Here is a 24,506-nt window from a genome sequence, read left to right as displayed (position 1 = left end):
ACATTTTTACGGTATTGATACTTTTCTAACTAAGAAGAATAATTTTGTTTCATGTGCTGTATAAAAACACGTACACTTCCCTAAGATGGAAAAATCCATGAGAATGATGTCTTTATCTGGGTGATGATCGCATGAGTGTATACATGTGCCAAAATTCACCATGCTGTGTGCTAAGATTTGTGCTTATTACTGTAAATACCTCAATAAAAAAGAAGAAAAACGCTTTAAAATACAGTCAGTGGTGAAATCAGAGTGACTTGTGAGAAAATAGAAGTAGAAATAATTAGATACTGCCAAGGTTAAGGTTGGTATAAATGTTTAACATGGTTTTAGCTTTAATAAAACATTGAATTTGAAATCCAACTCCTCTTAAGAACCACAGCAAAGAGGCAGTTATGATCACTTGCTTAACTCACAGTGGACATTAAGGCAAAAACAAAGCAGCTGCTCAGAAGAGCACAGTCACTATTGGTCTTAAGAAACAGAAACTTCTCCCAGGGGTCCTCATGAAAGACTATTACCTGATGTAATTAACTATATCCTCCACAACACACGAAGAGTTATTAAGATAATGAGGTTCTGAGGGTTGCTTCCTATATAGTTTCTCAGTAGAAGCTGAAACACAAAAGCAGTTTTACCTTGGAGCAAGACTTATGGTTCAGGTTTGTAAGTTTCTGATGCTTCTAGCTTAATCCAGGAATATAACTGAGAGAATCGAGTTCATTGGTTCTCAACTGGAGAATCTTTGGCACCCAGAAGACTTTTGGAAACGTTTGGAGACATTTTTGGTGGTCGTAACCTTGAGGGGAGAGGCTGCTCCTGGAATCTAGTGGAAAGAGGCTAGGGGTGCTGCCTAGCACCCTACAATGCACAGGGTAGCACACACCCCCCTCCAAAAAAATGATGATCTAACTGCAAAGGTCAGTTATGCCAAGGTTGCAAAACTCTGGTCTAGAAAAACAAATGGAAAATATATATCATCAAGACCACCCTCCAGAAACATTACCTCTCCCCACCAACTTAGACAAAAAAGGACAAAATATTAGTCCATTTACACAACGGGAATTGTGTGGTAATTATTGCCTGGTTCCCTAGGGGCACCATTACTCCTAGAAGACAAGAATTAGCACAGGGAAGGATGCTTCTAGAGGCCAGCAAGAACTGCCTTGTAAGATAGTGGGTAGATCCTGAGTGTTGATGTACCACCACCACCACCCCCTCATCCTACCCCCCGCACACCAGACTAATTGTATGAAACCAGTGAGTCCATACCTATCTCTAGAATTCTCTGATCTGGCAGATTCCTCCTCCTTATAGATGTGTCCACAGAAGGAATTAAAAAGTCTCCTGGAAGCTACATCCATTACTCATTTGTGTGCTTATCGCATCTGTTCTTTACACTCTCTGTCTGCTGGCTTAGTGGTAAACCAAAGCGAGAGCATCTAAACAGCATCCAAGTCACTGTTCTTGCCAATTTTTGAGTATTAACCAGACTTTGAAGTCTGGCCTGGCTGAGCAGTGGATATAGTTGACTACCAGTGTTGGGAAGTCCCTTTCTCTCTGTCTGTGGGCAGTGATGCTCTCTGGCTCGCATCTGCCCAGCTTTGCCCTGACACACAGCGGGAGAGAGCTTTCTTCCCTCAGCTCTAATTTGGAAAATCCCTGGGAGTGTCTTTGGACCAGTTTCCATCGCTTGTCCGCAGAACGATGATTGTGTTTGCACACAAGCCAGAAGGGAAAGAAGCAGCTCTGAAAAGAGTGGGATCTTCTGCCCAGAAGAGGGGACGAGTACCAGGCAGTCGAGACACATAAATATCCCGTACTCTGGGAAAATAGGTCAGCTTTTTACAAACTTTTTCTTTTGAAATTATTTCAAACTTGTGGAAGGGTTTTAAGAATGACACAAAAAGGATGCCTGGGTGGCTCATTTGCTAAGCATCTGTATTCAGCTTAGGTCATGATCCCAGCGTCCTGCATCTGGCTCCCAGCTGGGCGCGAAGGCTGCTTCTTCCTCTCCCACTCTCCCACTCTTATGTTCCCTCTCTTGCTGTGTCTCTCTCTGTCAAATAAATAAATAAAATCTAAAAAAAAAAAAAATGGCACAAAAAATGGGGTATGTCCCTCAAGCCAAATTCACCAGTCATTAATATTTTGCTACATTTGCACTCCCTCCCCCTGCCTGTGGATGTGTAATTTTTTTTTCTGAATCATTTAAGAGTAAGTTATACTGTTTATCCTTAAATAATTCATTGTATAGTGCCTAAGATCAAAGACATCCCTTATACAACCAAGTTACAATGATCACCTTTAGAACAGTTAACATTGAACCTATACTGTTGCATACTGTACTTTCCAATTGTCCCAATAATGCCCTCTGTAACAACCTGACCTCTTGACACAAGACGATACACTGTGTCTGTTGTTGTGACTGCTTAGTCTCCTTTCCTTAGAAACAGTTCTTCAGCCTTTCTTTGGCATTCATCCTATCAACATTTTCGAAGAGTATGGGCCAGATATTTTATAGAATGACCCTCTCTTTGGGTTTGTCTCATGCTTCCTCACCATTAGATCTAGTGATGTGGTTTTGGCCGGTTACTACGCAGTGGGAACCAGCCGGTTGGTACCAGCAGTGAGAGCCGATTCTCACATGGCTTCCCAGCAGCGTGTTCTGTGAGGTCATATTGGTAGTTTGAAATCAGCCGCGGTGGGACTATTTGCACCATGGACACCAACAGATGCTACAAATGAGGGATCATCCCTCCTCCTCCAAGTTTTGGTTGTGAAACATTTCCATTTACCAACACATCCATGCATATAAGTGAAGTTGTGTCCTTCTCAATGAATACTTTCTGGAGGCACATGATGCTGGTCTGTCCAGTTATTGGTGACATCACTTGATTAAGACTTTATCTGCCTGGAGCACCCAGGTGGGGCAATTGATTGGGTGACCCACTTGTGGTTTTGGCTCAGGTCGTGATCTCATGATCGTGGGATCGAGCCCTGCATTGGGCTCTGCTTAGAGTCTGCTTGGGTTTCATTCTCCCTCTGCCCCTCTCCCCTGCACATGTCTCTCTCTCTAAAATAAATAAATAAATCTTAAAAAAATTTTTTACTGTGAGGTTTTCCATTTAAAAGTTGGCATTTTCCCCCTTATCATTACATTTCCCCATAGAGAGATACTTTGTGATTATATAGATACCCTGTCCTGTTTCTCACCAAACTTTTATGCAATAGTTTTTATTTATTGAAAACAAGTGCCTGCACAATTAGTACTGCAATGACTATAAATGCTAATTTTCTTTTCCTCTCATTTCTTACACATTTATTTGTTGGTGTTCTATAAGCTACTTTTTAAAATAGACTTAACCCTAGAATAGCTAGATAATTACTGATACACTTGCAAACAAGCTGACTTCCCCCAGCCCTTTGTCAAGTAGTTGTACATCCTAAGTATTTGTGAGCAAGTGATTCGTGCCCGTTGTTGTTCAGAATAAGTTTCCAAGAAATACTACATCAATACAGAAAAAGGAGTTGGGTCTTCAGAAATAATTTTCCCATTCTAGGTGTTCGTGTTTGATGATAACTTACCATCCCATCAACAGAAAAGGTGGCATTAGGAGTCATTTTTCGGTCTTATCTGATTCCACTTTTTATCAAAAGCATGCCTTTGGAAGATTCCTGGTGAGAGATTTACACTGGAGTCAGAAAGTGGTGGAATGGAAAGAGCACTGGACGAGAAGCCCAGAGTCATAGTCGAGGCTCTGGGGTTCAGGAGCACACATCATGTCCCCGATGCTCAGTGCCATCATCTATAAAATAATAGGTCATATTTTCACTAAATTCCCTTTCGGATTGTAAAACTGTCTTTTATTCTCTTCTACTTGTGAATCAAAACCTAGCGTTTACCTCATTAGCAAAATGTTTTGGTCCACTGAGCTAACAAGCCAAGGACAAAAAGAAGATGTCCGATACAGAGCCTGAACCTAGTGACCTAGGGACTGGATTCGTAAAGCAGCTAAATTAACCATGACGGTAGAGCACCAAGACTTGGTACTGTTTCATATCACGCTTGTGCATTCAGCCACATCACCTGACTCTCTTCTCTGCTCCTCTTTGTTTATCCCTGACATTCATAGAAACCTGCGGAGGATCCCATTACCTCTTTCTGAGGAGATCCCTCTCTCAAGTGTTAGCTTGCCCAGAGTCCCTATAAGGTTACATCTGTTGCCATGGTTATAAGTAAAAGAAATCTTCCATCCTCGGACAGACAGCAGTTTCTAAAGAACGTTTGCACTTCAGGCATGAAATTCTGGAGTTCTGTGTATGTCTTCATTGAATTTCACCATACGAAATTGCTGAGAACCGGGCAAATAGTATTATTTTTGCTTGATCCATTGTTTGGTGAGCTCCCGGCACAACTCAAGTAACCTTGGCAATCGGTATTAGAATTCAAAATATGTTGCCTTGGGTTTCCAGACAGTGGTTAGGAGGAAGGTGAGGTAGGAGCTGAGGTATATAAAAGAATGTAAGGCTTGTCCAAACCATGGATTCTCCTATCTCCCTGGAACCAGAGTCCAGGAGGCCCCGCCTCTCAGCCCACCCTCACTTTCCTCCACCAGAATTGCTTTGGAGCAACTTGCACAGGTGGAAAAAAAAAAAAAAAAAGACCCACAGGTGAGTTGCATATTTGCCTCCCCAATCTTCTGGAGCTGTCTGGGCCTGGCACTTTTCGTGCTTCAGCTCCTTGTCTCAGCATTTTTAATATTTAATGACCCTTCTAAGGTAGAGAATTATTTGGCAGCATTCTTAAGAGTTTCTGTCTGAGGCCTTTTCATCTGCTGAACTTCCATTTACTAAATTGAAAAGTTGATGTCTCAAATATTGTCTGCATCATTCACCCAACATTCTGATGAGGCAGAGAGGGTCATGGGGGGTCAGAAGAGCTAGCAGTCATTTTCGATATATTTTCTGCAGCTTTCCTTCTTCTGATATTGAAACAACCCATTTTTTTTCCCCTTTAAGACAAACTGGACTTTTAAGTTTGGGTGCAATTTCAAACTCAAAGTGTTCCTCTCCCTGTTACCCCCTCCCTCTTCCCGAGTTTTGTTTTGGTTTTTTTTCTTTTTTCCTTTGAGCCTAAGGAATTCAACCTTTGTAAAAATTTGTCTTGATCAACACCCATCTCACCTGTTGGATTAAATGCTTCAACATCTTTCCCCAGATTAGAAAACCACTGTCTCTTGCCTGAAAGACAGAGGGCAATTGATTCTTAGAATCAACCTGGCTTCTCTTTTATAATCTGTTTCTAGAGATTAGAAGCAAGCTTTGAATTCCAAGGCTCTGGTCCTGTCAGTTTTTAAAGAAAAAAAAAAAAAAAAACACACTTTGGAGCAGATCCGTTGCCTCAGGTTTCAGAAGGGAAACTTAGATGTCACAGGATAAAATTCATTTGTTTTCATTTTGTGATATAAGGGAAACAGATAATTATCACAGCTGGCATTGTAACGCCCTGGGTTTTTGGTTTGTTTATTTTACTTTATGGCTTTTAGAAGAATTATTGTTCCTAGTTTGTTTTGTTTTTGAGAACCCCCATCAAATCACTGGGAAACGTGACAGAAAAGCATAATCCTTTCAGAAATCCCCAGTGAGCCAGCTGCTTCTGGGAACCTACCTAGTTCACCTTTACTTTAAACTGCTCCTCGTTGATGCCTTTGGTATAACTATAAAAACTCCTCAGCCTGAATTCAACAGGTAGAAGGGAGAAATAAGGAATTCAGGGCAATTTCTAGGCTCATGAGTTCCATAATCTCAAATACTCTGTACTTCCAAGTACAAAACTTAAGCAAGATTATATGGAATTGTTCTAGTGTGGGTTGATGCTTACATCAAAGTATTTTTATGATTTTTTAAAAATAAAGATCCCTCTCCATCGTTCATCGTGGTAATATATGATGTGGTAATGGTATGAACATATATGATCATATTTAACAAAATAAATGAAGGTGTATGTGAATATTGTTGCAGCAGTATTCCCTTCCACACTTAGGCATCGCTACCAGGGTACTGAGAAAGCATTCCTGTTTTCCAAAGCCCAGAATTCCTCTCTTTGGGGTGGGAGGGATCTTAAAGGACAAAAAAATAAAATAATGGGTAAAATGATAGAGTTCATCAAACTTCAGTAAAATGGAACAGAATTTTGGTCTTCTCTAAGTATGTGATGTAGCTGATTCTTAAGACTTTCCAGTTCACCTCTTAATGTATAGCTATTCATTCAACAATGTGTCATTGATGCAGAAATGAATTTAAATTTTTAATAATAGTGGCACTGTGTGTATATTAAAAAAAAATGTGGTGACACAGAAAAAAAAATCTCAGGAAAACACAGAACAAACAATCTAAGAAATCTTCAGAGCTTAAAAATGAACCTGCAGGGATGAAACTTATGCATTGAGAAGTTCTCTGAATTTTCAGCCTCGAAGTCATTTGTATTTTTCTAGAATACTGCTCTCTAAACAAAATTCCCCCACAGCTAATTAAAATGCACACACACACACACACACACACACACACACACACACACTGCGGCTTCCCCTGAACCCTGGATGCGCCCCTCCACGCCCCCCTCCCTTTCCCCTGTAATGGTATGCTCTGCGTTTGATTGTAAACTAGAGGTGCCAAGCTGTGACAGCTTCCCCAACTCCACAGCCATTTGCTACAACCTAGGGCAGCCTGTGTTCAGTGATGCTTTTCTTTTCCCCCGACAGGGGCAAATCGAAGCGGACAGTGAAACCATCTTCAAGTTAGCCGCGCTTGTGTTACAGGTAAGAATCCTGCCGGCTGCTTGTTGTCTGCGCCTTTCTGCTTGTTGGTTTGTGAACTGCCCACAACTCCGAAACTTTTGCATGGGGCCAGTGGCTGATAGATTTTTAAGCCAGCTGGTTGTTTGCCCGTGAAATACGTGAGCCGCCGTTTTCTGTTTTAGCCTAATCTGCATGAGCTATATAGTGTGATATTGTATGTCGCAAAGCAAAAGGAAATTTAGACTGCTCTGGGGGGAAAGAATTAGACTGTACTTCTGGAATAGTTGAATTTGGGAAGCGGCGATTGTTACAATAGCTGTAATTTTCATTTAAATGAGGTAACTTTTGTATACATTTTCTTGAGGTCGAGTGTGAGAGCCCCTTAATGCTTAAGGACACGAGTAGCTGAGAAACAAAGCGTGTTCCTGTGCTTGTTGAAAAAGAGAAAACAAGTAGCGTGCGTTGATTCACCTATGTCCGGTTGAAAAGGTCTGTGTCCAGACTAAAAAGTATGCTGCTTGAATAGACAAGCATTTATCACGTGATCTTAGAGCTCTAACAGAAGACATAATCATCTGTGCTTTTTCGGATATATTTGTCTCTTCTGTGAAGAATAAGAAGTATTTAATGGCTACTAATGCATCCTCTCACCAATGCCACATTCTTCCCTGTGGCCCTAGAGAAAGTTCCTCGTGGACACTCTTCAAAAACAACACTCAGTCACTTTAAGAGGGAAACGTGACCGCAAGTGAGATTCATTTGCTTCATTAACATAAATACATATTGATCATCTGTCTTTGTTTTTTTTTTTTTTTATTTCAGGAAGCCAAAGGGGATTATGCCAGGTAATGGTTCCTTTTGTGATATTACTATGCAAAATAACCCTTGCAAAACCCTCGCTGAATGCCGTTACTTTAAATAACAATGGATGCAAACTCAAAAGAAAGTAGATCTCAAGGCGGGAGACTGAGATCTCTTCCCTCTTCAAATAGGGACCCATTCTTTTTGTGAATGAATCCAGCAAGGAAGCTTTCTTAGAACTTTTCAAGCCAGAGTGACAGTGAATTGTAAACAGAAGCCCTCCAAAGTTCTATTTTTCTATTATCGTTTAGCAAGACAGAGAAATCCCTAAAGAGCTTTGGTAGCCGTGCTGACTTTTAAAAATTTATAAATAATCCTGTGTTGGAAGAGTTATAACATATGCACAAATATATAAACTATCAGCTGCTTAGTCAAGGGATTAATAGCGGATTTCTTTCTGCAGCTGCCCTGAAGGGGCCTCCCCCTTCAGACACTTGACCTAACAGGGGTATTGTTGCCACTGGGACACTTACTGGTTTGAACTGCCTAACTGGCCGCCTCATCAGAGTCTTTATGTTTGAATTCATGCTCTACCTGCTCCTTGCTGCCCTTTTAATGCAGTACTTAGAGTCGGAGAAATCGAAATGGTTAAAAGGTGAAGGCAAGGCCTCCTGTTAGAATCAGCCCACAGGCCAATGACCCATTGAAAGCCTCACCTCCACCATGTTAATGTTCCACTCCTGGTAAACTTTCCCCGTAGATGATTTACAGATGACCTAGGACTAGTTCCCAGCCAAGGTTTTGAACAGGACGCTCCTTAACAGACCGATAACCGAATAATGCCTTCCGTGCCTGGAAACATCCAGGCAGGGCGCACTCCTTCACCTCGGTAAGTCCACATCCTCTCACCTGCCCCTTCAGTTTGGCAGAATGACTGAGGAGCCCACAGAACACCACGATCCGCTCACCACATCCATCAGCTTTGTTTTGTGCTGTGTTATTTTTTAATTTTGTGTTTAAGTTAGGAAGTATGCTTTGAAGGAATCAAAAATCTATAAACACCATTTTTTTTTAATTAAAAGAAAATGTTGGGATAAAAGGAGGCTAAATGAGTTTCTAGGTCCTTGACATCCAGCTGCTGTGTTCTCCGCTCTCGGCTTTCTTGGAGGAGCCCTATTTCCTAGGAAGACCAGATAAATGCGAGGAATGTCATCGTGTTGGGGGGATGAGTCTGAAGTTGATTTATAAATGAGGGTTTTAGGGCCAAATGCTCACTCTCTGCAGTCTGTGAACTGCTAACCCTTCCTTCCCCATTTCCTCCCCGCCAGCCATGTGATGGACACTCTCTAAGCCTCATATCCTCATCAGGAAACGGGCATCTACCCCTTAGATTAATGGGCATAGAGTGGGAAATCAAATGTATGTAAACATTGCCCAAGGCAGTTTCTGGCACACAGCAAGCTCTCCATACACTACAGCTAATATTGTCAATTGTTCTAGTATTACTATTGCCTTCCTCAGTATCATCATCCTGTCCTGTCTCTTGGCAACCTCTGAAGAGACTATTGGGACGAAGGTGGGTCTGAAGAAGCTGTGTTAAGGGAAAAAACAGAAGAGAAAGGTTGATATCCCAGACCTCCTTTAAGGTAGATCTCTTGCCTATGACTGAAGGCTCTAAAGAGAAAGTCCGCAGGTAGTCCAGACTTTTTAGCCCTAAGACTTCAGGGTTGTTGAGCTAGTCTGGCCAAGCCCAAACCAATACTCTTTTTTAACTTTGCCTTGAGCCTGGTGGTTTCCTGAGTGATGACTAGGCTGATTAGTTGGAGGACACTTTTTGCAATTGTCTAAACCTCACTGAGTAGTAGAAGGAACTTGAGTCTGCGCGGGAAGAAACTCGCAATGTGACCTCTAAGTGAGCCGTTTGTCCTTTCTGGGCCTCAGCCTCCTGGTCTGTGAATTGGGATTCATGAAAATAGCAACTCGGCAGGCTGGTTTTCAGGAGAATAATGTGGAATGACTTTGTAGGTTACCGGTTGTTTTGCTAGCAAGCAAGAAGAAGGAGCTGTGAGCTCTTGTCATTGGGTTTATGATGAGGCAGAACTTTGATTCCTGGCTACCACCCACCCCCCTCCCTGGGATGTGATCACCTCCTCTTGTGAACAGGGAGAATATATGTTTCCTCCAGACTTCTGTTACAGAACTAATTTAAGAAAAATAAGATACTATGAGGCAACGTTGTGTATGGGTTAGAGCAAAGATACTAGAACCAGACAGCCTTGCTCAGATCAAAGATCTGCTACTTATTACCTGTATAATCTTGAGCAGGTTTTTTTTTTTTTTAAAAGATTTTATTTATTTATTTATTTGACAGAGAGAGAGAAATCACAAGTAGGCAGAGAGAGAGGGGGGAAGCAGGCTCCCCGCTGAGCAGAGCCCAACGCGAGGCTCCATCCCAGGACCCTGAAATCATGACCCGAGCCGAAGGCAGAGGCTTAACCCACTGAGTCACCCAGGAGCCCCTTGAGCAGGTTATTTAAACTGCCCAAGCCCTCAACTTCCTCATCTGTAGAATGGAACTTACCTTAATAGTAAACACCCCCTAGCATTGCTGTGAACATTAAATGATTTAATATTTGCAAAGTGCCTTGAACAATTGCTACAGTCCCCACTTTATTATTTCATCGTATTAGTGGAATGACTTACCACCTGCCTGACGTTTCAAATATGAGTTGTTTCCCAATTTTTGCTGATATATAAATAATGCCATGATGAACCTCTTGGTGTACTAAGGATTGTGATGATGTGGGATTAAGCAGAGGAAAGTTCCTTAAAGAGGCAAAATACAAAGTGCTGAAGTGAAGTTTCCATATTCTTGATACCACTACATGAAAATTCTGCGAAGTTCATAGCTTCATCCAGGAGCACGCACCAAATGCCTAAAATGTGTCAGCCTCAGTCGAGGTACTGAGGAAGCCGAGAAGCCTAGGCTAGGGCATTTCCTTCCAGGGAACTTGGCTTTCTATCTAGAATTACCTCAGTGGCTATTCTGAATCCCACTTTTCTGTTGGCTTACATGCTGATGGCTGTAGCCCTTGGCTTTTAAAACTTCATTGAGTTGCCTCACTGAGGTTTAAGCCTCAAAAAATGTCCCTGAATATCTTCCAAGACCAGGGCAACCTGGCTTTCTCAATTAAAACAATGATTAAGTCCTACTTCCTAAGGCTGCTCTGGTCCACCCACTCCTTGTAAATATCTCCCTGTTTCTCAAATGTAGCATTTCAAAGCTGAAGCCAGAAGCACCCCAGCCCCCAGAGCTTCCCTGACTCCCCTTGTATGACATCAACTTTTTCTCTTGGATCACCTCCGAGGATTTCCCCTTTTCCCCTCCCACCCATCTCCTCTGTCAGTCAGCTCCTTTCTTTCCTTCTCTTCATTATTTTTTTAAGATTTTATTTATTTATTTATTTATTTATTTATTTATTTATTTGACACAGAGAGAGATCACAAGCAGGCAGAGAGAGAGAAAGGGAAACAGGCTCCCCACCGAGCATAGAGCCTGATGTGGGGCTCGATCCTAGGACCCTGACACCATGGGGTCATGAGACCATGACCTGAGCCGAAGGCAGAGGCTCAACCCTCTGAGCCACCCAGGCGCCCCTTTCCTTCTCTTTAGCAGACTTGCTTTCTCAGCCCTCATTCCTCTCCACACACCCTGACCCAGCGCTATGTGTGTATAGTTTGTGGGAGCGCTTTCGACGACATTATTTTCAAAGTCCATGCATGATTCCATTCAGTCCCCACCACAAATGTTATCACTGCCATTGAACAAATTAACAGATGGAAAATCAGGCCCAAAGAAACAAGGCCACACAGTCAGTGAGCTTCCAGATCTTTTCTGGTGCCATCCCTCACAATGACCTCCACAGAACCCCAGTTATCTTCCCAAGACATTAAATGTGATCGGTTTTGTTCGCTTCCAAGAATCTCTTCACAGTTTCTCGTTGCGCAGAGATGCCCCCTCCAACACCCTAACCTGGCATCAAGGCTCTATGTAATCTGTATTATGTATTGTAATTTCCCATACTCTGCTATTTATACTCCTTAATATCTGTTCATGCCTCTCTTCTGGGTTCTCCAGTTACTCTGTAGTATTTTCCCTTCATGGCTTTGCTCAAACTCTTCTTCCTGGAATGCCTTGAAAAACAGCAGTCCTCCCCCTCCTTACTTAACTTCCTGCTATATTTCCTTAAGAGTATTTTAAGTGAACATTATCATAACCAGTAGGAAACCTTGCTCTCTGGAAGTTAATTAAAATAGTAGAGTGAGGACTTTCATTCTCTTTAAATAGTTGACAGCCTGAATTTCCAAGTCAGCCTTTAAGCTGCAAAGATAACAAGCTGCTTGGGTTACACAACACAGACAACGCAGAGAATTCCTGAAAGCTGACACTCCGAGGAGGGGAGGCTTTATCACTGAGCTAGCTCCAAACAAGTTTGTAAAAGCAGGGGTGGGATGGTTTTTTTTTTTTCTCTCTTTTTCATTTTTCTTAAGATCCTGAAAGTTACCAAATAACCATGGGATTAGGACACTTCTGCTTATACAAAAAAGTGAGTGACGACAATTTACCATTCAGTGCTGGGTCAGAATGAGCGTATATTGTCACCCAGCTTCGAATGGGAAGGAATAATTCACAATTTACAGCTGTGCTACAAAATGCAGCTTATTTCCCATGGGAAAGGACCTGATGTGGCTGCCCTTAGAGTCGTTAATGAAGGGAGGGGGGGAAGAAAAGCAAAGACTTTAAAGAACTTTCCCCCGCCTCATTCCTCCCTCTCTAGAGCACTTGAAACTCTAAAATGTCCTTCCATTTCCGAGCCTGTAAAATCAGTTACATTAATAAAAATAGCAGCTCCCATGGGCTTGGTGCTATGCAGGGTCCTTACACCGATGGGGAGGCAGTAGTGACGACAGGAGCTTTTAGAATTTAACGGGATTAAATCCAGATTTTTTAAAAAAGATTTTATTTATTTCTTTGATAGAGAGAGATCACAAGTAGGCAGAGAGGCCGGCAGAGAGAGAGAGGAGGAAGCAGGCTCCCCGCTGAGCACAGAGCCCAAAGTGGGGCTCCATCCCAGGACCCTGAGATCATGACCCGAGCCGAAGGCAGAGACTTAACCCACTGAGCCACCCAAGCGCCCCTAAATCCAGATTTTAGAATTTAGAATTCAACGTGGGTTCAAATCCAGACGCAGATGCTTGCTGCTTAACTCTGGCTAACTAACATCTCTGGAACCCAGTTTCTGGGTGGTAAATATTACATGGCATTGTTTCATGGTTCCTAAAATGCACCATCTTCACATCAACCCTGTGATGATAGGTGCTGTTAGTATCCCCGTTTTACAGATAGGGAAACTGAGTTGGCGGGGTGAGCAAGTGGCGTACTAAGTCGCAAGGCTAGACACTGGCAGAATTAGGACTCCAAGCCTCATGCTCTTTGCCACTGAGTCTCCCGTTTCATACTCCAACACAAATCCTTGCTAGCAGGATAAAGAAGACTGACTGGACAGAAGTTAAACCTTTTTGCCCCATTTCAAGCAAAGGCTTTAATGTATCAGTCAAACGCTTTTGTGAAAAAAAGCTTGAGAAGTGGCTTTTCTCTCTCCCTGTGAAACGATTATTTTAAGGTTTGACCTAAAGATAGAAACAAGTTCTTTAGCATATCAGTTCAGTGCATAAATATTTTTGATGATGTAAATTTATCTGTATTTACAGATGTAAATACATTTTTTAAAAAGATTTTATTTATTTATTTATTTGACAGACAGAGATCACAAGTAGGCAGAGAGGCAGGCAGAGAGAGGAGGAAGCAGGCCCCCCACTGAGCAGAGAGCCCAATGCAGGTCTCAATCCCAGGACCCTGGGACCATGACCTGAGCTGAAGGCAGAGGCTTTAACCCACTGAGCCACCCAGGTGCCCCTGTAAATACATTTAATGATGTAAATACATTTAAGTGTTAGGTGGTTTTACGTGTTTTACAGACATTAATTCATTAATCATCATCTTCACACTATGAACTTGGTATAATGTCTCTGCACTACAAGTGAGCTTAAGAAACTTTGTGTGGCATTATATTGAAATTACCATATTATGGCTTAACGCTTCCCAATGACTTGGTTAAGTATCAAGAGTTATGTTGAATAAACAAAGCTAACAACACGGGGGGATCTGTGGACAATGGAGTGTGGGGAAATCCCTGGTTAAGCGTTAAACAAAATTCAAGTTCTTTTTGTTAAGTTTCGGATCTGCTCGTGTACATAGCGGATTTCCTAGAAGAAGGCATGTCTACAGTATTTCCTGTGCTGGTTTTTCCCTGACATGTGAGCCTCTTGTCTGACAATATTCTCTGGACTTCACTTTGTAAAGTGTGGGTTTATTCATTTGCTGAAAACTCAGTATTAAAATGCCTTTAAAAGATAGGCAGTTTGGGGGTGTCTGGGTGGCTCAGTCATTAAGCCTCTGCCTTCGGCTCAAGTCATGATCGCAGGGTCCTGGGATCAAGCCCCGTGTTGGGCTCCCTGCTTGGTGGGAAGCCTGCTTCTCCCTCTCCCACTCCCCTGCTTGTGTTCCCTCTCTACCTGTGTCTCCCACTGTCAAATAAATAAACTCTTAAAAAAAATGGGGTACCTGGGTGGCTCAGTCATTAAGCATCTGCCTTCAGCTCAGGTGTCATGATCCCAGGGTCCTGGGATTGAGCCCCGCATTGGGCTCCCTGCTCAGCAGGAAGCCTGCTTCTCCCTCTCCCTCTGCCTGCTGCTCCCCTTGCTTGTGCACTCTCTCCCTCTCTCTCTCTATCAAATAAATAAATAAAATCTTTTTAAAAATAAATAAAAGATAGGCAATTTGGAGAAATCTGTTCTTTGTACTCCCTGTCAGATTCATTACTCCCCTTGATTTTAATTGCATTACCTCGTAGGCAGGGTGAACATTCATCAAGCTCTGAACTCTGAAGAGCTCTAAATTTGGGGAAAAAATCATCCATCCCATATGATGGGCACTTTTTCTGTTCTAAACAGAGTGTTAGAGCTGGCTGGTATCATGCATTTAGCCCCTGATTTTATAGCTGATGAACTAAGGAGTGACATACCCATGACAGCTCAGGTAGACAAGACCAGACCTGCAGTCTGGGTGCCCCACCCACCTCAGATTCATCCCTGTAACTTGCAACTGGGTAAGCAGGCCTGGGTGAATCCCTGCTGTCCCTGCTGGTATGCAGTGAGGGACAGCAGGCAGTGGACACTACCCCAGTAAGTGGTGTTATCAGTGCACTGGCCCCAAGTCTAATATTAGTCACTGGAGGAGATAGTTTGAGAGTGAGAAAGCAGGAAGTGAACTCTGGATCATCAGTGCCCTTGGATGCCTTGCCTTTTTCTCATTGTTCAACCCTGTTGATTAAATACCTAGAGTGTGCAAGGCGCTAGACCCAGCAAGGGCTGTGACGGAGGCAGACCATGTTTCTAGTCTCCTTTGTTGGAGACGCCAGGGGAAAACATGGACTCTGGATTCAGACAGGCAGGCAGGAGTTTGAGACAGTCTCCTGGTGGCATGATCTTCAGCCTGTTTTAAGACTTCTGAGTCTAAGGTCCCTTTTCTTTAACAGGTTTGTTTTAAGGTTACCTTAACCTCACCCCTAACCTGAACCCTTTCAGGCTGCCTGGTACGGAGTGGAGATGTCAGAGTACTTGGAAGTCAGCTTGCACTGATAAGTTATAGCAGAGTGCATCGTCTTTTGAATTTTTTGTTCATATGACACATTCATTTCTTTTTTTTTTTTAAGATTTTATTTATTTATTTGACAGGCAGAGATCACAAGTAGGCAGAGAAGCAGGCAGAGAGAGAGGAGGAAGCAGGCTCCCCGCTGAGCAGAGAGCAGATGCAGGGCTCAATCCCAGGACCCTGGGATCATGACCTGAGCCAAAGGCAGAAGCTTAACCCACTGAGCCACGCAGGTGCCCCAACACACTCATTTCTAACATATATATAGACGTATATATTTTTTGTTTATTTATTTGTAACAGTTATGCATACAGACCCATACAGCATCCTGTTCAGAAAAAAAATAATTACAGGGCGCCTGGGTGGATCAGTTGGTTCAGCGTCTGACTTGATTTCGGCTCAGTCACCATCTCAGGGTCATGGGATGGAGCCCCACGTCTTGCTCCCTGCTCAGCAGAGTTTGCTTGAGATTCTCTCCCTCCCTTTGCCCCTCCCCCCACTCCCACATGCAAGTGCATCTCTCTCTCAAGTAAATAAATGAATAAAGTCTTTTTTTTTTAATGAATAAAATGTTTACAAAAGAATAACGTGGAAAGGTTGGGGTGCCTGGGTGGCTCAGAGGGTTAAGCCTCTGCCTTCAGCTCAGGTCATGATCTCAGGGTCCTGGGATCGAGCCCCACATCGGGCTCTCTGCTCAGCTGGGAGCCTGCTTACCCCTCTCTCTCTGCCTGCCTCTCTGCCTACTTGTGATCTCTGTCTGTGTTAAATATATAAACATCTTTTTAAAAAAATGTGGAAAGGAATAAGACAGAGTAACGCGTTCAAAGAAATGGATACAGATAAATATCATTGGAGGTTCTAATATTTTCTTTCTGTTCGCCCACATACCTTTCCAACAAAGAGACCGTTAGCCACTGGATTCTGAAGTTCAACGGAGCTGAGTTTAGTTCCAGATTCTACTTCTCAGGGGTGAACAACCTTAGCTAAGTTACTGAACCTCTCTAAAGCCCAGTTTCCTTATCTGAATAGGGATAATTACAGTTCTTTTGAAGCCTTTTTTGAAATATGATTGACATGTAAAATTAGTTTCTGATGCAGCCGTCAACATGATAAGTTAATTGTATGTACTGAACAGTGATCACCACAGTAAGTCTAGTTAACCCCCATCACTGTAGGTAGTTATGAACTTTTCTCTCTCTTGCGATGAGGACATTTAAGATCTCTCTTTGCAACTTTACAATATGCAGTACAGTCTTACAGCATTTGGCATGCTGCCTCGTTTAAGATAGAGGCAGAAAAAAATTAAGCTATTATTATGGTTGTCATGACTTACAATTGTCTCAGGATGGTGGGCGGAGAAATGTTTACAGTTTTCCTTCTTTGCATGTCACTGTGTTTTTGTTTATCAGCACCAAAAACACAGTGCTTTTGTCAGAATTTTTTTTAGAGGTTTTTTTGTATTTTTAAAAACAAACTCCAAACTTAACACAGTGACTTAACACATCTCCCGCCCTGCATCCTCATTCAAAACGAATGTACGACTTGTGGAATAGTACCCACTCTGCCTAATGGAAACTTCCCAAACCAAGGCTTAAAGCTTTTCCCTTCCACCCATGACAGGGAGCAGGGGGCCCATGACTTCCCACAGCACGTGGGAGGGCCTGGCCAGAACCTGCTGGCACCCAAAACCTGTGTGTCTTTGTCAACAGGCTCATTCAGTGTTGGGCACGGGTGCCCGAGGCTGGGCAGGCAGAAAGGAAGCAGTTAAGACAATGGAAACCTACCAGGGAAAGAGCTGTTGGCAGGGCGGACTTCGTGGGTGTGTGACCGGTGCAGTCACACGGGAGGGCCCCACGCTTGGTTGGTGCTCTTTGGTCACCATTTTGAAATTGTTCTGAGCTTTTGACAAGGGACTCCACATTTTCATTTGTCACTGGGCCTTGCAAGTTGTGCGGCTGGTTCTGACTGTTGAAAATTGTAAGGCGTGGGGCGCCTGAGTGGCTCAGTGGGTTAAGCCTCTGCCTTCAGCTCAGGTCATGATCTCAGGGTCCTGGGATCGAGCCCTGTATCGGGCTCTCTGCTCAGTAGGGAGCCTGCTTCTCCCCTCTCTCTCTGCCTGCCTCTCTGCCTACTTGTGATCTCTGTCTGTCAAATAAATAAATAAAATCTTTTAAAAAATTATTATAAAAGATGGGGCGCCTGGGTGGCTCAGTTGGTTAAGCAACTGCTTTCAGCTCAGGTCATGATCCCAGAGTCCTGGGATTGAATCCCACATTGGACTCCCTGCTCCTTGGAGAGTCTGCTTCTCCCTCTGACTTTCTCCCCTCTCATGCTCTCTCTCACTGTCTCTCTCTCAAATAAATAAAATCTTAAAAAAAAAATTATTATAAAAGAAAGAAAATTGTAAGGCATGGGGAAGGCCTGGATGTTGAATGGATTCTTAAAAGAAGGAGTTCTCTGGTAGGTGTCTAAGTTGGTGCTCCACTGAGAAGACTGAAACCACACAATTCCACAAGCCAGCTTTTTTGCATATATCTGGAACATCTTAGCCCTTTCTGATTCCATTTTGCATGATCTCCAAGTCTGAGGGACAAAGAGTAACGTAACTGCTACCTCATAGGGCTCCATGAAAATGTACAAAAATAATGCCCTTAAAGGGGTTAGACTAGTGCCTGGCACCTGGAGTACACATTTCTGAAAGCTTCCCAGATATTCACTACCTTATTGCTTGTATCAATTCCGAGAGCTAGGTATGATTATTTTCATTTTACAGCTGAGGAAACTCAGGCCCAGAGAAGTGGAGTGACTTGCCTGAATCACACAGCTGGTAAGATGTGGAGCTGGGATTTGAACCCAGGCCCTCTGACGGCAGAGCTCGTGCTCTCCACCATTGTGCACGCCACTTTTACCATTATCTGCCAGGTGCCGGGCCCCCTTACGTTCTTTCTATCACTTTGTCCTCAAACTGGGATGCTCATTCTACAGATGCGGGGACTGATGCTGGTTACCAAGGTCCCTTATCTTCCACAAACAGAATTTGGATCTGAAACCTCCTTCTCCAGATTTCCGCTTTGCCTTTCCTTTGGATGACTCCTCAAAAGTGAAGCCAAAGGATGTTTAAGGGTATCTGCTGGACGGGGCTGATAATGATATGCAGTCAGACCCTGGGGAGCTCCTGGACCCACAGGCCAGATGGCTGCATGGCGTGTTTCTGGCGACCACGACGTCACGTCCTCTGCAGAGCTCAGGCCCTGGCGTCATGCTGGGTTCCCAGTCCAGCTCCATCCTGAGGGGCCGTATGGGTTTCTACAAGTCTCACCTCTTTACTGCTCAGTTGTCCCACCTGTAAAATGGGGGTGGTAATTCTATTTGTGGAAGAGGATTCTCGGGGGGGATTGTGTTTACATGCTCAGTTGAGTGCCTAGTACATTGTTAGTATTTCAAACTATAAAAGCTGTTTTGCTCCAGCTTTCAGAAAAAAAAGTATTGCCTGTGTTTGAAGAGAAGCATATGCTTTTATTTTTTTCATAGTTCTTAGCTATTCACAGGGCTGTTTTCAGACTCTTGTTTGGACTTCGTTTGTTTTTAATTTTTTTCAAAATGCCAGCATAGTCTTGTTTGGACTTTAAAATGAGAAAAGGGGCTTCATCACCCTTTTACAGAAAAGGCAGGCCTGGTTCCACCCGTTAAGGACAGGACGGAATAAGGCTAGGAATCCAGGCCTCTGCATTTCACGACTTCTAAGTATTTTGCATTTCAGAACACTTTGCTTTTCACACCTTAAAGACTTGATGCAAGTAAACAAAAATAAAAGGCCCCAAGTTCCACCTTAATAGACCCTAGACAGCGACCAACCTCACAGTGAGGATCAGTCTTGTGCCAGGAGCGAGGGGCCACCCCATGCCATCGCTGATGCTTGGTACAAAAATGAAACTCAGCCTCCAGTGGGCTTTTCAGATAGCGGCTGGCTCAGACATCTGCATATTTGGTGTTTGGTAGGAACAGAAAGTGGCATGACAAGCCATTCAGGGTCTACCTAAGCTACAGGATGGCATTTGGTTTGGTTGAAGAAGCATTGAGTGGACAACAGAACACATATTCAGTCTTATTATCCGTGTTCAAATGGTTGTTGTGGTCGATATATTTTTTTTTTTTAAATAGAACTTCATTTACTTTTAAAGATTTTATCTATTTATTGGAGAGAGGGAGATCACAAGTAGGCAGAGAAGCTGGCAGAGAGAGAGGAGGAAGCAGGCTCCCTGCTGAGCAGAGTGTGGGGCTTGATCCCAGGACCCTGAGATCATGACCTGAGCCCTGAGCCCTGAGCGGAAGGCAGAGGCTTTAACCCACTGAGCCACCCAGGCATATGTGATCAGGAAGGACACACCAAGTCATACATGCAGGAAGAAGGGATAAAGCTTTGGGCCTTCAATTGTCTATACGTAATTTTCACTTGTCTTGTAGGCAGTGTCCCAGGAGAGGAACAGATTTCTTTGACTTCACATTCTTTTATAGGAAGATAAGATCTATATTATTTTTCTTCCATGTGCCCTTTATTTCTAACTTGAGGGTTATATGGCAGATCATTTTTTTTTAATTATAGTAGAATATACATAACATAAAATTTATCATCTTAACCATTTTTTAAGTGTGTAATTCAGAGGTGCTAAATATATTCTCATTGTTACACAACCGATCTCCAGAACTCTTCATTTTGCAAAGCTGAAATGCTGTGCCCATTAACCATTCTCTCCCTCACCCCCGCCCCAGCTCCCAGCAACCACCATTCTACTTTCTGTCCCTATGGATTTGTAAAATATTTTTTATTTCACTATGTTTATGGAATTTCATGTTAATCTGCTTCTCCGCCTGTCATTCTTAGGAATTTTCCTTCCTCTGCAAGAGTTGAAGTTTCCAAGTAGACACGATTAGAATCCTCAGCAAGCTGGCTAATGTTGAGAAAAACCTCTCATCACATTTTCATTATTATTAGAAATTCTTTAGACTTAGAAAGAAAAAAATAGTGTGACTGTTGATCATTATCAGGCATGCAGATGGACAGAGTAATTTGTCCTCTGTTACAGGTTAGGCCCCAGACTGAAACAATGGCAAAAGAATTCAAGCTGAGAGGACACTGTATTTCCCACCAAGAACACAAGCAGATTTCTTGCTTCTTTGGTACAGTGCTGAGATAAGGACACAAATTCCTTGACTTGGTCATGGTGGTGGAAGAACAAGATTCAAGGCTGAACTTGAACGAGTTACAGTGGATTCTGTTGAACCAATCCTAAAACTGCTTACAACTTGGGACTTGGCAGGGTGTCTTCAGAGTTCTTTCCCTGAGTCGTTTATTACCAGCCTGGAGGGTTGGCAGGCACCTTTAGCAAATAAAAACAGGATGCCTCCTTAAATTTGAATTTCAGATAGAAAATAAATACTTTTAAAATTCCTGTACTTAACATACAGTGTTATATTAGTTTCAGGTGCACAATATAATGATTCAACAATTAATAATCTTTTTTTTTCCACTATAAGTGTGTCCTAAGTATTTAATCTGGCCACTCTGACCTAGACCACCCACTGGGAATTCTTCTTCTTCGTCTTCTTCTTCTTCTTCTTCTTCTTCTTCTTCTTCTTCTTCTTCTTCTTCTTCTTTTAAAGACTTTATTTATTTATTTATTGACAGAGAGATCACAAGTAGGCAAAGAGAGGGAGGAAGCAGGCTCCCTGCTGAGCAGAGAGCCTGATGCGGGGGCTCCATCCCAGGACCCCGAGATCATGACCTGAGCTGAAGCCAGAGGCTTAACCCACTGAGCCACCCAGGCACCCCTGGGAATTCTTGATTACCATCACCCATCTGTAGCTTGGTCTGAGAGTAGGGGTGTAAAGGGTTTGGGAAGCTCTTTGGTTTCACTTGCTGCTGTCAGAAAGGAAAGAACACATTTATTGAACATAGGCAGGTGTCTTCACAGTATCCTGTTGCCGTCTTCCCAAGAACCCTGTAAGACAGGTAGGTCACTAGCCCTATTTTATAATGAGGAAGCTGAGGTTCACAAGTTAGTTTACCTAAGGCCACAAAAATCCTACCAACCCAGAAACTTGGGACTGACTTCAGTTCTCCGTGCAAACCTTATTACTACACACCCCAGGTCTAGAGCCAGCTGGTTGGTTGGTCTGTTGATTTGTTTCTAAGTGGAAGCTTTGCAGTAGCCCACATCCAGGTCCCGGCTGCCCATGGACAAACTCTGGCAGACACGGGGCTGGCTAGGTGACTCTTCTAAACCTCAGTCCCCTCGTCTGTAAATTGGAAATAGTGCCTACATCTAGGTTCACTATGAGGATTGATAGAGTTCCTATAAGCAAAATGCCCATCACTTGTCTGCCACGCAGCACACACCCAGGACAGCCCCCTTTAAAGCCAGTTTCTTTCATTGTCCTGCTAAGGAGCTGAGGGGCGCTAGGGAGCTGGAGATCACAGGCAGCCTGGAAATGCATGTTCACACCTTGAACCCTAGTGAAAGAGCTTCATTTTCTCAAGATGTGGGGAGGGGAGGCACCCCTTTCCTGGAAGCAGTGGGGGCTCTGAGGCTTCCCCAGGAGGACTGGAGGAGGGCTTACGTAATCCTTCCAGGGATTTGGCTGGAGGTGTGATTGAGAAAAGTTTAAATGGGGCGGGGAGGAAACTCTAAGAATGGAAAGACCTTGTGACTTGGGAGGGGCGTGCTGGAGGTCTGGCTTTGCCGGCCCCTCCCTGCTTCCACTCCTGCCTTCCAATTCCCTCCCCTTCCAATTCCCTCCGGCTCCTCCTCTCCCCATCTGCTGCTCCAACCTGGAGTCCGGGGAACGAGCCAACCAGCTGCTGTTGTTGTAGACCTAAAGCCACCTCACTGCAGAACCCCTTTGCTTTGGTAAGTCTTCAAACCTCGGTGGCAGGCAGCTTTCCCCTCCCGGGACTGCGGGTTTGGACCAAAGGAATTCAGCTCTCCCAACCCGCTAGCTGCTGTTCCTTCAATCTAGAGGGGTGGAAGGCAAGGAGGGTACTTCCTTTTAGCTACTGGGAAATTACCTTGGCTCTGTAAGCACTTTTTCCGGACTAATTATTCGCCATTATCAGTAGTGGCATTGGACTCGGAGTGAATGGGAGCCCCAGCTTTCCACCCTTTGCATACAATTGACAATGAAAGTGCCAGCGTGGGTCCTACGTCCTCCCACTCCTCCCAGGACTTGGGCTCCTGCAACAGAGATAACTCTTCAGGAGTGGAGAGCTTCCTATGAAATACTGAGTCAGTATTTAAAAAATGGGGCACGAGGGATACTTTGTGTGGTTTAAGGAGCCTTGGAGGGGATGTTGGGCTTCTCACCTGAAGTGAGGATCAGGTGGGTTTGGATGTCCTGCTTTAAACTTCTGCTGAAAATGGCTGGGGTCTGATTTTGTAGCTCTTTAAAAAAAACCTTTTTAATAAAGTTCGGTATCTTTGCTATTAGGGGATAGCTGTGAACTGTAGTTGTTTTGGCTGGTTCAAGAGTGGTAACACATTCAGTTTTGTTATCTGTGTTCAGATCTCTTATGCGGTTTAATTCAGGTTTTGGCTCATACAGATTAATCTAGTTTTTAAAAACTACCTGTCCTTAAAAAAAAAAAAAGGCTATCTGTCCTCCCCCAAGAAACTATCCCTGGCCTAGAACCAGTCAGTGGCCACCGTATTTATAAATTCTGGAGCCCCAGGTTAAGCGGATGAGTCCTCCCTTTCTTCCCTAGCGACCCCTTCCCCCTCTTGTCAGAATCTGGAGGAATCAGGCAAAGTGGGTCAAGCACAGGCTTGGAGTCCCATCTGCTACTTTCTTATTGTGGGAGTTTAAATTAATCACTCTTAAATTTCAGTTTTCACAGAAATGAGGAAGCTGGTTATAATAGCGTAATATATATAGAGAGAGGCTTTCTCCCAAACTCTGCCCCCTAATAATGCCCAATGAGGGTGAGAAATTCAAAGCAATTCTTTTTGGGGACTCAATGACGTGCTCACTTGGCATCACTCCTGGGTCAGCCCCCTAGAGTCTCCTGAAACTCAGCCTGTCCTCAGCCTCTGGGACCTTCTTTTCTATTTTAAATGGTTGCTTACTGTCTCTTTTTTGAAAATCTTGTGTTTTATGATGTGTATATTCTATTATTCTGTGGCAGGGCTTCTCAAGTCATGTGTGAGACAGATTGCTGGGTCCCCCTTTGAGTCCTTCTGATGCAGTAGGTCTGGGGTAGGCCCCAGGAATTTGCATTTTTAACAGGTTCTGAGATAAAACTGATTCTGCTGGTCAGGGGACTGTGGTGTGATAACTCTGCACTTGTCACCTTTAATATCCCCTTACCTAGGAATTAGTAGAAAGAAATTTACTGTTACAACTCCCAGTTATGAAGTCAAGGAGCTAATAAACTAGACTTGTCATGGAAAGCCAAGTTCCCAGAGAAATGACAGAAATGTGATTTGTTAAAAATTCAGACAGGGTGATTTGAAAGTCTGGCCAGCAAAAAACCACTCTAAGTAAACTGGTAACATACCTTAAACTGCTAATCACTGAGTGTTAATCAGTCCCGTAGTCAAAAAGAAATCCGTGTTTATACACAGTAACCAGGATCCTTTCAACACTGACATGGTTAAGCAAGCTGTCATCCTTAAACACTGGATCCAACTGGAACGTTTTAGGAGTGACTCGGCACCCACTGCACCATTTAACAGACATGAAATGGACTTTCTGTGGCTGGTATGATCATTGCCATGTCCCGCTCTTTCGGGCGAAGTACACGGGTCTCTAGCAAGCTTAGATAAGGAAAGGGCTTATCACCAGGGTCTTCCCAGGGCAAAGCCAGGAGACCGGCAAATGTTTCTAATTAGCGCATTTCCTAATGACTGCAAATCTTTAGTTTGCATGGAGCCCAGCATTAGATAGAGCTCCCTTCTGTGACAACTTGCCCAAGTCCCCAGATGTCCCTTTTCATACCCTCTTACTTCATTTCTTTTCTCTCCCCTTTACTTAATTTCTGATGATACTGAGGCTATGGTAGACTTCATCTTGAGTGTTCAAACAGGCATTAACGCTAGCACTTTTATATTTGCATATACATTTTTAAGCAATATTGT

At 43.4% G+C, this 24,506-nt stretch overlaps 1 protein-coding gene across 5 annotated transcripts in view; it reads left to right on the top strand.

Moving 5' to 3' along the window:
• Window positions 1-24,506, top strand: part of FRMD4B (FERM domain containing 4B) — a 219,629-nt gene that overhangs the window by 144,210 nt on the left and 50,913 nt on the right. For all 5 annotated transcript variants that reach the window (XM_045991687.1, XM_045991683.1, XM_045991682.1 and 2 more), the window contains 2 exons: window positions 6,765-6,821; window positions 7,623-7,645. In XM_045991687.1, the coding sequence (XP_045847643.1) occupies window positions 6,765-6,821; window positions 7,623-7,645 (80 nt within the window). The remainder of the gene's footprint in view (window positions 1-6,764; window positions 6,822-7,622; window positions 7,646-24,506) is intronic.

This window comes from Meles meles, chromosome 20 (genome assembly GCF_922984935.1).
Source record: "Meles meles chromosome 20, mMelMel3.1 paternal haplotype, whole genome shotgun sequence".
NCBI classification, from domain to species: domain Eukaryota; kingdom Metazoa; phylum Chordata; class Mammalia; order Carnivora; family Mustelidae; genus Meles; species Meles meles.
The sequence above is the reverse complement of the archived record's forward strand: the minus strand, read 5'-3'. Positions and strand labels throughout refer to the sequence as shown.